Below are 14,199 nucleotides of genomic sequence, written 5' to 3' on the forward strand. Positions count from 1 at the left end.
TGCTTTGTGACACATCCTTTAAACTCTCTGAAATTAGTCTGCCTATTCATTAAATGGGCATATAACATTTACTTCAAAGGGATGCTGTGACCATCTATTTAGATCACACACACACACACACACACACACACACACACACACAGACTGGTGTATAGGCTTTAGAAAATAATGAACACTTAATGTAAATCATTACTTTATTTTAAAATTAGAAATAAAATATTCAGGTCCTGGGATATGTAGTAGGTACTGAAAATATGTGTGTTCAATGAATACAGGTCATTCTACTGCTTGTGGCTTTTTTCAGGGTTCTAAATGCACCCTTCAAGCAAGATTTGCTGTCAGTGTTTCCCCAGGCCTGTTGATTAATGGGGTGGCTGGCTGGGTGGGAAGAGTTCATGATTCCCAGGGGCCCTGAATATGAATGGAAAATCTAGAAAGTTGAGATCAGAATCTCCATACTTGGGCAAATTCTCAGAAGTTCTACTTGTAAACTCTTGTGACCTTGCCAAGTTATTTTCATTTTCTCTTCCTGATTTTGTTTTTTACTCAGGTTGCAGAATACAGACAATAGAAACACCTTCTCTGCTTTGTGTTCAGGCATATAATGCCCTGCTCAGAGCTAAAGTTCCTTTCATGTTCTGATCGCTTCGGATGGTGCAAGAATGCCTGGAGCCTGTTCATAAGTCTCAGCACATTGCTATGAGTCTGGTCACAGTTTTAGGAGAGTATTGATCCTAGTGATGCTATGCTCACACTGCTTCATTTACACCTGCTGGCAGCCTCTTCAGAAAATAGAGGAGGCCATCAGGTTTACTTCAAAGTCATGGATGTTGAAATCCTTTTGACGCCATGGAACAACAGCCCTCTATCTGTATACTCTGAAATCTTTATTTATTTGTGATGCCTTTATATTGCTTTATTTTTCAGTATGATGCTTTTGGGAATTGTTATTGAAGAATTTGAGTGAAAACCAGTACACACACAGTATACAGAAGTTGATACAAAACTCTTCATTTATCAGTTATTCATAAAGCTTACCTCCTTAATGTAAGGTCACTTCCGTGATGATGTTTAGAATAAGATTCCCTCTCCCAGGGTGCCAGTTTTTAGTTTTCTGTGTCTGCAGACCATAACTCTCAAATCTCCAAGTAAGAATACACATAATAAAATGATGACATTATAGGAGAAGTGGGGTAGTTTTAAAAATTATTTAATTTTTATTTCCCCTTTATTAAAATGTGTTTTGACATATAACACTGTATATATAACTCTACATATTTTGAAATGATTACTATGATAGGGTTTTTAAAAATTCAAATCATTAAATGAGTTGAGAAAACAAAAACAGCCTTTTTTATAACAGTTCTCAATACATGTAAATATTTCCTTCAAACGCGATTACTCTTCTTACCTTCTTTTCAACTAAACAAACAAACAAACAAAACCACACTTTTCCTAGCTTCAGTGTTCGTGCTCAAGCATCATCACCATGGTGAAGTTCGGTCTCAGACTGAAGTCCTTTGAACCACTCAGCTGCTGAGAGTGGGAAACCTGCGGGTGAAGGAGCTGGGACCCCGGATAAACAGCGACCTCCCCAGAGTCGTCTGTAGAGAGTTCAGGTTGAAGACCTTCAACGATCTGACTCGCACTTCCGCCCGCCACCGCCAGGGGCGCCCGGGCCTCGCGGAGCTTGTAGCGCGGCAGGAGCCGGTGGACGGGGGATGGGGGGGCGATGGGGGGCGGCGGTTGGGGTGGGGGTGTGGCTGCAGGTTGGGGCTCCCGCCCCGCCGACTGCGCGGGTTCGCAGTGCGCTGAAGAGAAAGCGCTGGCGAGGAAGCGCTGGCGACCCGGAGAGGGAGGGAGCAGGCAGATCCCAGCTCAGAGCACCTGCCTGGACGCCGTGGGTTTTTGGGGTGGGGGAGCCCCGGCGACTTTGAGCATGGACCCCGTCGCGGGAACCTTTCTCAGGATTCTCTTTCTTTTGTCTGCCCAACCCTGGAGTACATTAGCAGCAGGGAATACTTGTGAGTACAGCACATCTTTTAAAACTTATGCTGACAACTTAGAATTCGTGTTATTAAAAAATAATAATTGAATTTTACAAATGGACTAGCTGGCCTGTTTCTGAAAATGAGGCATTTAAAAAACATCGCGAAGTCCCAACGCTTGGATAGGACAGTTTACAATGGTTTTCCCACTTGTCAGGTCTATGAAACACAAAGCCTGTTTGACTTTTTGTCTGTGAGCTGAATTTTGTCTGTGTGCTGTTGTTTTGAATATTCATTGAGAAAGCTCTAGTTCTAGTAAAACCTCAAATTAGCATGAGAATATTGAGGCGGACAGAAACCAGAGAGAGAAAGGAGAGAAGATCATGCCAGTGTGGTCATTTGTTTCTTTTTAATACCAATGCATTTTGTTGGATTTATGTAAGAAAGAAAATCGCTGGCCGACCTGGCCGGGTCCTGTATTAGCATAGATGGTTGCTGCTGGGGCTCTGCGGAATTGGGTACCAAGAATTCAGGCGCTGCACAGGCGGGCGGGCTCCGCAGCAGAGCTCAGATGGCAAACCTGGATGGTCAGAATTCCGGTAAGGATAGACCCTTCAAAGGTAGATGCCTTTTACTGAAAGGAAAAATAAAACCTGCCATTCAGGTTCATTTGCAAGTGTACATGCTTGTATATTGTGATCTGTTGTGTTTCTGATTTTGTTGGTTCCGCGAAGATGTATTAACCCCTCAGTTCTGAACTAGCACCATAAGTGATCTGAAGATGCTAGCCAAATTGATTCAGCTGACCTCAGGGCATTTTAATCTGAAAATCAGAAAAAGTTTTCCAAGTGTTATTCAGATTAAAATCTCCATCACAGGGCTTTTCTTTCCTTGAGGGATTTTAAGAAAGCCCCCACGTCCTCCTTCCACACCCTATTCCCTTGAAGAATTTTTAAAAAATCAAGTTGTAGGGAGTAAGGTAAGCTAGTATGCATTTCAAGAAAGTGTTAGTAGGCATGTTTAGAAACTGACCTTGTTTCTGGATATCCAGATTTAGCTGGAGTAGGGGAGGGGAAACAACTCTGCCCTCACAGTGAAGTTTGCACTAAAGTGAAAAGCATTTTGTACAAATAGTTACCCTTCCAGCATTCATCCATATATGCCCAGTCTGTGATACTTTTGTGCTGTCATCATTTAGTATTAGCTCATTTAATGCCATATTATGTGAGTCACTCCTAAAAATGAGCGTTAGCAAATACTGCCCTGTGTTTCAGACACAATTTTAATTATCTTTGTGTACAACTTCCATGAGTTAATTAAAATAGGGCATTTACATGAAAGCCGTAGGTCCTGCAAGTCACTTTGTCACTTTGCTGAGAACTTAAAAATGACTAGTATGAATGATTTGCTAGTATGAAAGAATTATAGAATAATTTAATGCAGTACCCTGAGGTGCAATTAAAAAGTCACTGGAGGTCACTGTTACTTAAAGGAAGCAGCTTCAACAGTCCTTCCCTTGTAAGATAAGCAGAGTTCTGTGCTGCCTTTCTTGATTCCTTAGCTGTGGTTACAAGATACTGGCAAGATCAGTTGTTCGTATATTTATTTTTTTCTGTTTGTGTTTTGTCCTCTGAAATCCACAGAGGTATACTGTTCTTCATACTGAGCATCTTTTTAACAGTCACACGCTCTGAGGTGCTCTGTGTCTGAATAGCCAGGCAGATATCTTTTTCTGAGCTGGATGTGTCTCCCAGCTCAGTTCACCTGGATCTCTGGCTGACTCTTCAAATATCATTGCTAGTTTTAACTTTTCAGCCTCTGTTTTATTTAGATGTATTTAGTACTCTTGTTTAAAGTTCAGTGAATTAAAAGTACCTATGTAAATTTGCATTGTTAAGAACATTTGAGATTCTGTAGTTAAAATCCTTAATCACCACACAGATGGCTGTTATAGATGATCAAGTGTGAAGTATATATTTAAATGACTTTGTAGACTTAAAGGTTCATAGAGACTACACAAAGTGATAGTTTCTTGGTAATCGCATTTGACAGTATCCTTTGTAACCATAGCTTTAAAGGCCAGTGAATCTCATTATAATCCATATTAACTAATTGGATCAACTGGGTTTTTCCTTAACTCTAGAATGTTTGGGAGGTGTTTGTTTGTATATGTAGATTTATATACAAGCAAGGTGTTTCAAGCATGTATTTGAAATTTGTTATTACTTAAGTCAAGGTAGAGATTTTTTTGTTTTTGTTTTTGTTTTTTTCAGTCCTGTCCCATCATCTGAGAAATTCTAAAAAGGAGTTTGCCACCAGGATGGAATTTAGGCTTATGAAGGAGAAATCATAAACATCAGCATTGCTCAAGGCTTTTGATGGCTAACCTTTTTATTCCTTAGAGGTATTTTAAGAACTCAAGTAATCCTTTCAGATAAGATTTTAAAACTAACAAAAGTGAAATATTCTTGAGGCCTAATAAGAAAATAATGATAACTATATGTAAAATTTTAAAAGGTACAGATCTTTCCCTCCAAAGGATCTAGAGACATTTTTACTCTGTTTACAACGTGTTCTCAGTAGTAAATCATACAGAGGGGTCAGCCTGGGTGAGGTTCTGCCATAAGACATCCTTTCAAGATATAAGACTTGCTTGAAACATTTGGCATCTCAGAAATTACCCATGTTTTGAAATGAATCTTTACAATTAATGGCAAGTTTTAAGTCAGGAGAAGTCTGCATGGAGAGAGTAATGTTTCTAAAGAGCCAAAACCATGGACTTTATGTGTGTGTGTATATATATATGTGTGTGTATATATATATATATATATATATATATATGTATTCTCTGCCTTTTTGAAGATAAAACAAGTTTGATGGCAGCATCTCCAAATTTTGACCTAGGACTTGATATTTTAAAATCATGTATCTCTGCTTGGTTTGCCTTCTCGAACTCTCTGTACTTAGTCAAGATGAAAGTGTTATTCTAGTGGAGCTCTCCTCTTAACTGAAACTGAAGAGGAAAGTTAGAATATAGATCCCAAGTTAGAGTCCTGTTTGTGAGAAGATGTTGTGAAGATAGTGGTCGGTTCACTTACTTTCCACTATGAGCCACAAGTGGAAGAAGGCAGTAGCTCTCTGCTTTAGGATTATCCCTGTGAATCTACTATTTCTTTGTGAATTTCCAGATCTTTGGGGAAAGGGGGAGGAGAAGAAGAAGAGGTATAATCCAAATAAGAAAATGTCAATATTTTGATTGCATATTTAGTGTTGTAAATCTGTCTCCTGGATCACATATCACTTTGAGGAGTAATGGTCAGTCTTTCCTATTAAGGAACAACACAATTGGAAGTTAATTTACAGCTGAATTATTTTCTTGGAAGTTGATGTCTTCCCTAACCCTACTCCCCACTGAAAAGAAAAAGGACTGAAGCCTGTGTTAGACATTTCAACTGCTGTTGATGGTGATTATTTAACATGAATGATGACATTTATAGACGAAGGGATTCAATTTAATGAGTATGACCCACTCAACTCCACCTTGCAATTTTCTCTAGAATCTTCATTTTGTTTCCTTCTGCTGTCAAAATTGTCCTTGTTATGGGGTGGGGGGAAAGATATATTCTGGCCCACGACAGGTGGGGCATACAATTTGAATTGACTGTTTTAGGAGTGATAATCAGGATTTGTTTTTATCCATCAATATCTCTTTTCTTATCTCCTACTTATGTGTGAGAGGTCTCTGCCCATGATTGAGGGTTGCTGGCCAACATGGAAAACAAACCTTCATGTGGTACCTAATGCTTGATCTAAGCAACAAATGTATCAACATCTCAGTGTGAAGATTTGAATCCTTTCTTCATTGGAGGGTTGGCTTCCTTATGTGCTAAAGTGTTATTGCATCATCTTTAGTGAAAGTTTATTATTATATTCCTCCAATAGAAATCATCACACAATATTATTATTTTGAAATAAAAATAATATAGATAGTATAATAGTGAGACACATTGTATGAATTATCCTAACCCAATAATATGATTAACCTGAAGAGTTTGCTATAAAAGTAAATGCACGCAGAATGGAGGAACTGAGCATAATGCTACAACTGCTAAGAAGTATAAAATCACGAAAATTAAGGTGGATGTCTGATAGTGCGTTTATCACATGTGCCTTCTTGAGGATATTGTTTTCAGAACTGCTTGTCATGTCAGTGGGCACCGATTCTGTGTAATTGTTTGCTAAGTGTCATCTACATACTTTACTGCTAAGTGAGCACCGTCAGTCGCAAGTAATGCTGTGTGTGCTATGACTCTATAGTCCATAAGGAAGTTTTCACCTTGGATAATATGGACTAAAATCCTGCTAATGTTTCAGCTGGTGCAGGTTTCTTTTTTGTCTCATAGTGTGCTTAATGTTATTCTGAAGTAAGTCTGCTTCTCCAAATTAATTAGGATTATCCCTGTGAATCGACTCTTTCTTCTTTTCCTTATCTTTGGGGAGGAAGAAGAGATATAATCTGAATAGGAAAATGTCAGTATTTTGGTTGCATATTTAGATTGAATTATTTGTAACTGCCCGTTTCTGAAAGGCATTAGACCATCCGTAATATGTGCCTTGATTTAGGAAAAGAGCTTATCAGAGGATGTGCCCCTGGAACAAGTGAACAGGGAATCCATTTGTGATGTAGTGAAACGTGTTGAGGAAAATGAGCATGGAATATGGACAGAAGCATAGTAAGCAATGGATCAGTCTTTTTGGAAAGAATCAAAAAACTAGTAAACAGACTTTTTAGAAAATATCATATTTGAATAAACTTCCCAGAAGTACTGAGGTCAGGATATTTTTAAAATTTAGGGAAAACAGTGGCAGTTTTTTCCTCAAAAAAAAAAAGAAAAAGAAACAACTTACTGAGTCCATGTGACTATCAACATGGAGTGACAGGCAAGGCTAGAGCTGTGCTTTCGGGGGCCTGACGCTTATGCAGTTTGGGGAGACTCTCTAAGTAAGCAAATATAATGACTCTAAGGACAGATTATCAGAGACCCTACCACACCTGGAAACCTGTTTTGCAGAGAAGACTGGAGCTCAAGAAAATCTGCTCCTTTGAGTAAATCAACCAAATCAGGAAGAAAAGTAGGAAGGAAAGTCGCTCAGTCATGTCCAACTTTTTGTGACCCCATGGTCTCTACAGTCCATGGAATTATCTAGGCCAGAATATTGGAGTGGGTAGCCTTTGGTTTCTCCAGGGAATCTTCCCAGCCCAGGGATTGAACCCAGGTCTCCCACATTGCAGGTAGATTCTTTGCCAACAGAGTCACAAGGGAAGCCCACCAAATCAGGAATCCATTTGTTAAAAAAAAAAAAAAAAATTCAAAAGTAATAAATAAAGGACATTCTCAGTAACAAAAATCTCAATTAACTGAGCAAGTTTTAACTTGAATTTTCCCCTTTAAACCAAAATCAGAATTTCAATATGTAAGTATATTTATAAAAGTTTAAAAGAGCTCAAACAATTTGGAACTAATAGAGCCAGGGTTTACCTGTAATTCTGATTTAAATCTTGAAAAGCAGGTATGAAATTAACCTCTAGATCTTCTCCCTACTTACATTTTAGAGCCCTTAAAGGCTTGGTGTCGACATCTAGAGCTCTTTAGAGCAACTTCTGAGGTGTTCCCACTCCATCGGCCACCTGTGGCCTGCTGTGGCACCGATGGCTTTCAGTGTCTGTTGCACAATATTGGATAACTTTAAAAAACGGAATTACTCATGTCTGCCCATTTCTGAACAGCATTAGACCATGTGTAATACATTCTTTCAAAATATCATACTTGCTTTTCCCAGTTTGAATTCTATGGCATAATTTTAAAGTCAATGTGCTAAGAACAATTATACACAACTTTTAAGTTAAGCAAAAAATTAATACATTGCAAATCAACTGTATTCCAATACGAAATTAAAAAAATTAAAGATAATATGATAGCATGATCTTTTGATATTATGCAGAAAAATTGTTTAATAGATCCATATGACTGTTTAAGTATCTAGAAGAATGCACCTATGTCTGACTTGGTCATTTAGTATTTGATTAGAGTTTGGACACTACAATCGATGATTTCTTTTTCCATCAGGTACATATGATAACTACAAGTTTGTATTGCCTTGTAGAGCACTGATCAGCTTTTATGTAACCTAGCAATCTCATTCTAACCTTCCTCTAGAAATGCTTGTAAATTCCTAGTTTCTCAAAATACTCTTTTACTGGACTAGGCATTAATGAGTTTATAAATCTTTAGCATACATTTGTTCTATATTTGTACATGTTGTGTTTTTAACTTTTTGAAAATATTGCTTTGACATATAGATTGCACGTATCTGGCAGGTAAAAATATAATCTTGTGTGATAATAAATATGCTTAGTTTGGTTGTTGCTTTAAAATAAATTTTCTTTCTGGTTCATTGGAAACTTCCCTTTTTAATAATAAAATAGGGAGTCTGGCTCACAATAAACAGTAAAAATATTCTCCTTAGTTTCCAGGTAATGGATATTTTCAAAGTACTGATTTGAAATAGAATTGAAACATAAAGTACTTGACATTTTAAGTAGTTTGAAGTTAAACACTTTATAATTTAAACTAAATAATTTTTATTTAAAAATATATACCCATTTCATGGGCAAATTAAAAAAAAAATCCTCCAAGGCTGTTAATCATAAATGAAAAACAAACGGTATATCCTACCAGAATATGAATTTTATTAAGTTTTTTTCAGTAGTATGCCAGGATACAATACTCATGGAGGATGTGTTAGTTATACCTAACTTATTCTTTGCTTTTTTAACTGGCAAATATAATATTTTCAGATGTGTCACTTTAGTGATATGATAAATGGTGTTTCAGATATTCAAATTTATCTGTTCCTAAGTTTTATTGAGGGCTTCCCAGGTGGCACAGTGGTAAAGAATCCGCCTCCCAATGCAGGAGACTCAGGAGACATGAGTTTGATCCCAGGGTTGGGAAGATACCCTGGAGGATGAAATGGCAACCCATTCCAGCATTCTTGCCCGGAGAATCCCATGGATAGAGGAGCCTGGTGGACTACAGTCCACGGGGTCACAAAGAGTCAGCCATGACTAAGCAACTGAGCATATATGCACACCCAAGTTTTACTGAGATGTGGCTTTGATAACTTAGTATCACTTGTGGTTCCATCACTTGCCTTAGTTGCTGTCACCTGAAGAGAAGGGATTTTTATGCTGCATATTCACTGGACCACTCTGGGAGAAAGGGGCTTATTCTAAATAAGATTCCACCTTATTTTGAATCAGTGGCAGTTTAAATAACCTCAATAGCCATATAACACTGTGGCTTAGACCTTGTGTTCCCACATCCTCATTTCAGCATCATCTCACTACTTACAGTGTTCAAGACTCAATAGAAAGTTTCTCTGGAGTTTAGAAGCAAGCATGATATTGCTGATTAGATGAATACGGAGTGACCTGCTGCCTTGAGACGCAGATCAGGTGCACCTCTCAAGGTTGTAATTAATTTTTTTATTTTAACATTTTTAAATCCTCAGGCAACCAAAGAGCTTGATAAGGTTAAGCTAAATGAATACATAGGGAATGGTGAATTGGTGGGGAAGTGGCAGAATGATACTTATGTGTACAGATATGTCTGTGTGTCTTAGGGGACAGACACACAGTTCTCTCTGGTAGGGCAGAGAGAACTGCTGATGGAATTAAAAACTGTCAATAGTTACAAGAGAGGCACAGACTGGATTAGGTGACAATCCAGTTATGTGGGATGGAACTATTTCTTATTTACTATCATGCAAAAGCAAATATTATTTACTTAGGATTTCTGAGTATGTGAGCAATCAAGAAATATAACGACATCTGTCCTGACCCAATTGAACCCAGCTGAAACTATTGCCTCCATATGTCTGAGGTGTTCTGTGTTCTAGGATATTGGTATGCAGTCACCCTTACAACCAGCAGCACTTAACCTGCCTCTGAGGCCTTCCCAGGTCCTGGTTCCTGTTAATATAGTACTAAGGGATGGCTGGTAGGATTTTCATTTAAAGGCCAGTAGATATCATAAAGGGAATCCAATTAGCACTAGAAAATAGTTCAATAATTTGATTCAAGTCAAAGAAAGTCATTTTAATCAAAACTATTATAGAAGAAAATATTTTAACAACTGTTAATATTTAAATGTCTCAGATTTAGCTGATGTAAGAAAAATAATATGTATCTATTGACATCTGTTTGAATGTTTGGAGATTATAAAAATTAAAGATTTGTCATGTAGCTTTACTTTTGCTGTGTTTTGATATTTAAAAACTTGAGAATAAGGACATTGCTACGCTAAAAGTAATACAACGTAAAAAGAAAAAATAAATAGCTGTGTAATGTCATCAAGCTAGCCAGCTGCTGTGTGTGAGTAATTCTTAGGCTTCTCTGCAATGTTGTCTTGATTCAGGGACGTTCTGATAAGAAAACCTGTGAGCTTGACATTTCAAGGATATCCTTCTCTATGTGTGAACTGTTCCATCACTGTGAGGGGTTAAAAAATTGGGGGACTGAAGAGGATATGAAGAGTTTAGTTAGATATATTTAAGAGAGTTTAAGGGAGCAAACACCAATTACTTTTTGCATTCTTAAATTTACAGGAAACATTTCTGAAAAAAAAAAATTGAGGAGCATAGAACACAGTAGAATTGACAAATCTCAGAGTCAGTTACCAATTAGAGAAAGTTGAATGATCTATTTTGAACTCTGGTACAAGGTTAAGAAACATAATATCAATTTTCTAGATTATAAGAATAAATGTTTCATCATCATAATTTACTATTCTTTGTCATGATGAGCTACTGATCTCTTTTAAGAAACCTGAAAAATCTAATCTCTGGGAGATTTGCATTGCTATTGACTGATTTCACTGTTCTTCTTATGGGTGATATTAATAGGATTCAGTTTTTGGAAGAGAGCTGCATGTTTGTCTAGAAAACGATGCTTTTCCTCATGAATGTTGTTGTAAGGTGAGGCAGGAGTGGGAAGATACATCCTGCAGACTATTGTGAACTTGAACAGGAAAAGGACATATGGTGGATATTAATCAGCATCCCAGTTTCCTAGGAATAAGACTGGGTTACCCACCCTCCCTTACCCTCCCTCCTGACCCCCAGCATCCACATGCCAGAGCCTCCCATTTTCTTGGATGAGGTGATGCTGAGTGACTACCTGGGCCGACTTGCGTGGATTTTGTCTGCCAAAGAGTGGTCCCTCCTATTTCACTACTTCCTCTGGGCTCCATCCTGAGGCCTTCTGCTGCTACTCCATTTTACAGGCGTAAGGACTGAAGTGGGAGGATGGCAGTGAGAATGAGAAAGTGACACGGCACATAAAGAACACTTTCAGAACTTAACGGTTGTTTGATTGTATGTGGAGTAATAAGAAATGGGAGTGTCAAGGATTGGAATATTGGCAAGTGACTTAAACAAAAAGGGGAATTGTTCACATCATTTCATTTCAGGCAAGATTAGATCCAGGTGAGGTGATGCCATCAGTGTCAGCCTCTCTTCATCTTTCAACCCTGTCTTTCCAGTGTTGGCTTGATGCTCAGGCAACAATCTGCTTGGTAGCTCCATATCCAAGGTCAGCCTTCCTAGCCAAAGTGATAGAATGCTTCTTCTACTTGGACTTTGGTCCTTATCATCCTGAAGCATTAAGCATGCACTTATTTATTTATCCCTTCAACCCAAGCTCCAAGAAAGCAGAGACTTCCTTTTTCTTTTTTGTTGTTTCCACTTCATGGTCCCCAGAGCTCAGGGGTAAGTCCTGGAAGACAGTGGGTTCTCAATACATGTTTTGAGGTAAGTAAAAGTGTGAATGATTCTCTTTTGCAAAACATTCAGCAAGATCCCCAGGTCTATTATAACTTTCACTGTTTTGACAGTGTTGTGATTGCTCTTTTCCAGCTACTATGACAGGAAAGGGTGGCTTTCTTGTGACCAAGGGAGGAGCCAGGAGGTGACTGCAACTTGATCCTTGACCAGGTGCTTTGACTGCATCACTTTGAAAAGAAAGCAAAATGCACCATCCATTTAAGTAATTAGTTTAATATCTATTGGCTCTTATCGGCTTCATAGAACAGATGGTTGGATAAGTGTCTTCCTCCTTAATCAGATTTTAATCTTCCTGAAAACAGAATCTTCTTTCTTTGTCCCTACATTGCTCTGCTGTTGGTACTCAGTAAGTACCAAATAAATGGAGAAAATACTATATTTTAAACATGCTACCTTGAAAGCAGAATTCCCCCGTGTATTTTATGATTTTTTTTATTTTAGGTGACCTAATAAAAATGAATTTTCATGTGACTGTCCCTGAACTATCAGCCACTGATTTGTTCATGAAAGCATCCATTGGCTCATTTTGAGTGTCTTAGTTTCTTTTAGTAGCAAAATTTCTGACATAATTTCTAGCCCAAGGCTTTGCTAAAAAGCATGTTACGTGCTCTAAGAGTTGCTGTGAAGTCCTAAGGGAGGGCTTGAAAAGGTCAAATGTCAAGAGAGCTACCAAGGACCAACAAGCAGCAAAGAAGAGAACTTCCAACAAGTGTTATTAGACAAGATGACTGTATCTAAGGAGATCTTGGTCAAGTCTGATCTCAGTCAGGCTCCATGTTCAGAAGGAGCCTAAAACGGAGGTGTCTAGAAGCAGTGTGAAATTGGCATTCTCCACAAGTCTGGTTCATAGGGTCTACCTGATACTTGAAACAGTATCTAATCCAGGTGGGAAAGGCTCACTGAACATCAGGGCAAAGGACATACAGGTGGCCAGGTGGCTGTTGCACTTCAGTGAGGTGTCCAGTTATTGCCTTGACACCCACAAGTCTAAATTTCTTTGAGCCATACCTGCCTCTGGAAGTAGGAGCCATGGACTCTGTGTCCAGTAACTTGTGACATCAGGAGGAAGTTCCCACTGGGCTTGCAAACTTGACCCTCACCCCCGCCCCCAGTCTGGGCTGAGGGATTTCTGAGTCTGGTTATTATTGTCAACAAAATCTGTTATTATCTTTGAAAAGTTTTATGACTAGCTAGCTCAAGGGCATGACAATATACACAGGCTGTCACATAGAGAATATCTGTATTTTCAAATGAAGATTGTTTCTATTTTGAGAATTACACAGAAGGGCACGGTGGAGGTAATATAAATGAAGACGATTCCAGCAGCACTCTTTCAAACTGCATAAAGCTACAAAATTCAACAAAACATACTAATGTAATGAACCATACTTTTAGATAGGCAGGAGAGAGAGGAATGTTTGGATTGGAATTCTGACTTCACAGGTTAATGCCAGCTGTATGACCTTGGGTAATGGACTTATCCTTTCTGTATCTCGGTTTTCTTGTCTCTAAAAATGTAAGTAACAATTATAACCCATCTCGTAGGATTGAAGATTAAATTGGGCTTCCCAGATAGCACTAGTGGAAAATAACCCACTTGCTAATGCAGGAGATGTTAGAGAGGCGGGTTCAATTCCTGTGTTGGGAAGACCCTCTGGAGGACAGCATGGCAATCCACTCCAGTATTCTTGCCTGGAGAATCCCATGGAGCCTGGTGGGTTATAGTGCATAGGGTCACAAAAGTTGGACACTACTGAAGAGACTTAGTATGCACACATGAAGGTTAAATTAATTAATATATGTACATATTGTCTGGAACATATTAAGTCCTCAGTGAATTTTAGCTATTATTATTATTGTTCCTGTTGATCTCAAGTGTAAAGTCAGAAATGTGACTTTGTTTTATGACTTTGGGTAGAATAATTAGATAAGAAATTTTAAGGAAAGATGTAAACATCTTTGGGTATTTCTGTAATCCAGTGTTGTCACTAATAGTGCAGATTAAGATGTTATTACAAAAGGATAATATTAAAAAGAAATTTATGTTACAGAATTAGAAACTCTGACGGTATACTGAAATGTTTCAGCTTTCTATAATATCATATCTCTAAACAAGAAAACTTTTCTGACTTGGCTATTTGGATTAATTTGGCATTAGCAACTTTAATCTTTAAAAGTTCTTTCAAGTTTTTATATTTTTTCATTAATTGAGAACAACTCCCCAGATCAAGACAGTATACCCTGAAACATTAACTTCTTGTTATCTGGCTGTTTTCTTAAAGTCTTCTAAGACATGTAGTATATG

General features: G+C 38.1%; 1 protein-coding gene across 1 annotated transcript in view; it reads left to right on the forward strand.

The window, feature by feature from the left end:
* The first annotated feature begins 1,829 nt into the window (after positions 1-1,829).
* Positions 1,830-14,199, forward strand: part of LOC120862929 (contactin-associated protein-like 3) — a 232,277-nt gene continuing 219,907 nt past the window's right edge. Inside the window, exon 1 of the mRNA XM_040239100.1 lies at positions 1,830-2,024. Within this exon, the coding sequence (XP_040095034.1) occupies positions 1,940-2,024 (85 nt within the window). The 5' untranslated portion in view covers positions 1,830-1,939. The remainder of the gene's footprint in view (positions 2,025-14,199) is intronic.

This window comes from Oryx dammah, unplaced genomic scaffold (genome assembly GCF_014754425.2).
Source record: "Oryx dammah isolate SB20612 unplaced genomic scaffold, SCBI_Odam_1.1 HiC_scaffold_1, whole genome shotgun sequence".
Lineage (NCBI taxonomy): Eukaryota > Metazoa > Chordata > Mammalia > Artiodactyla > Bovidae > Oryx > Oryx dammah.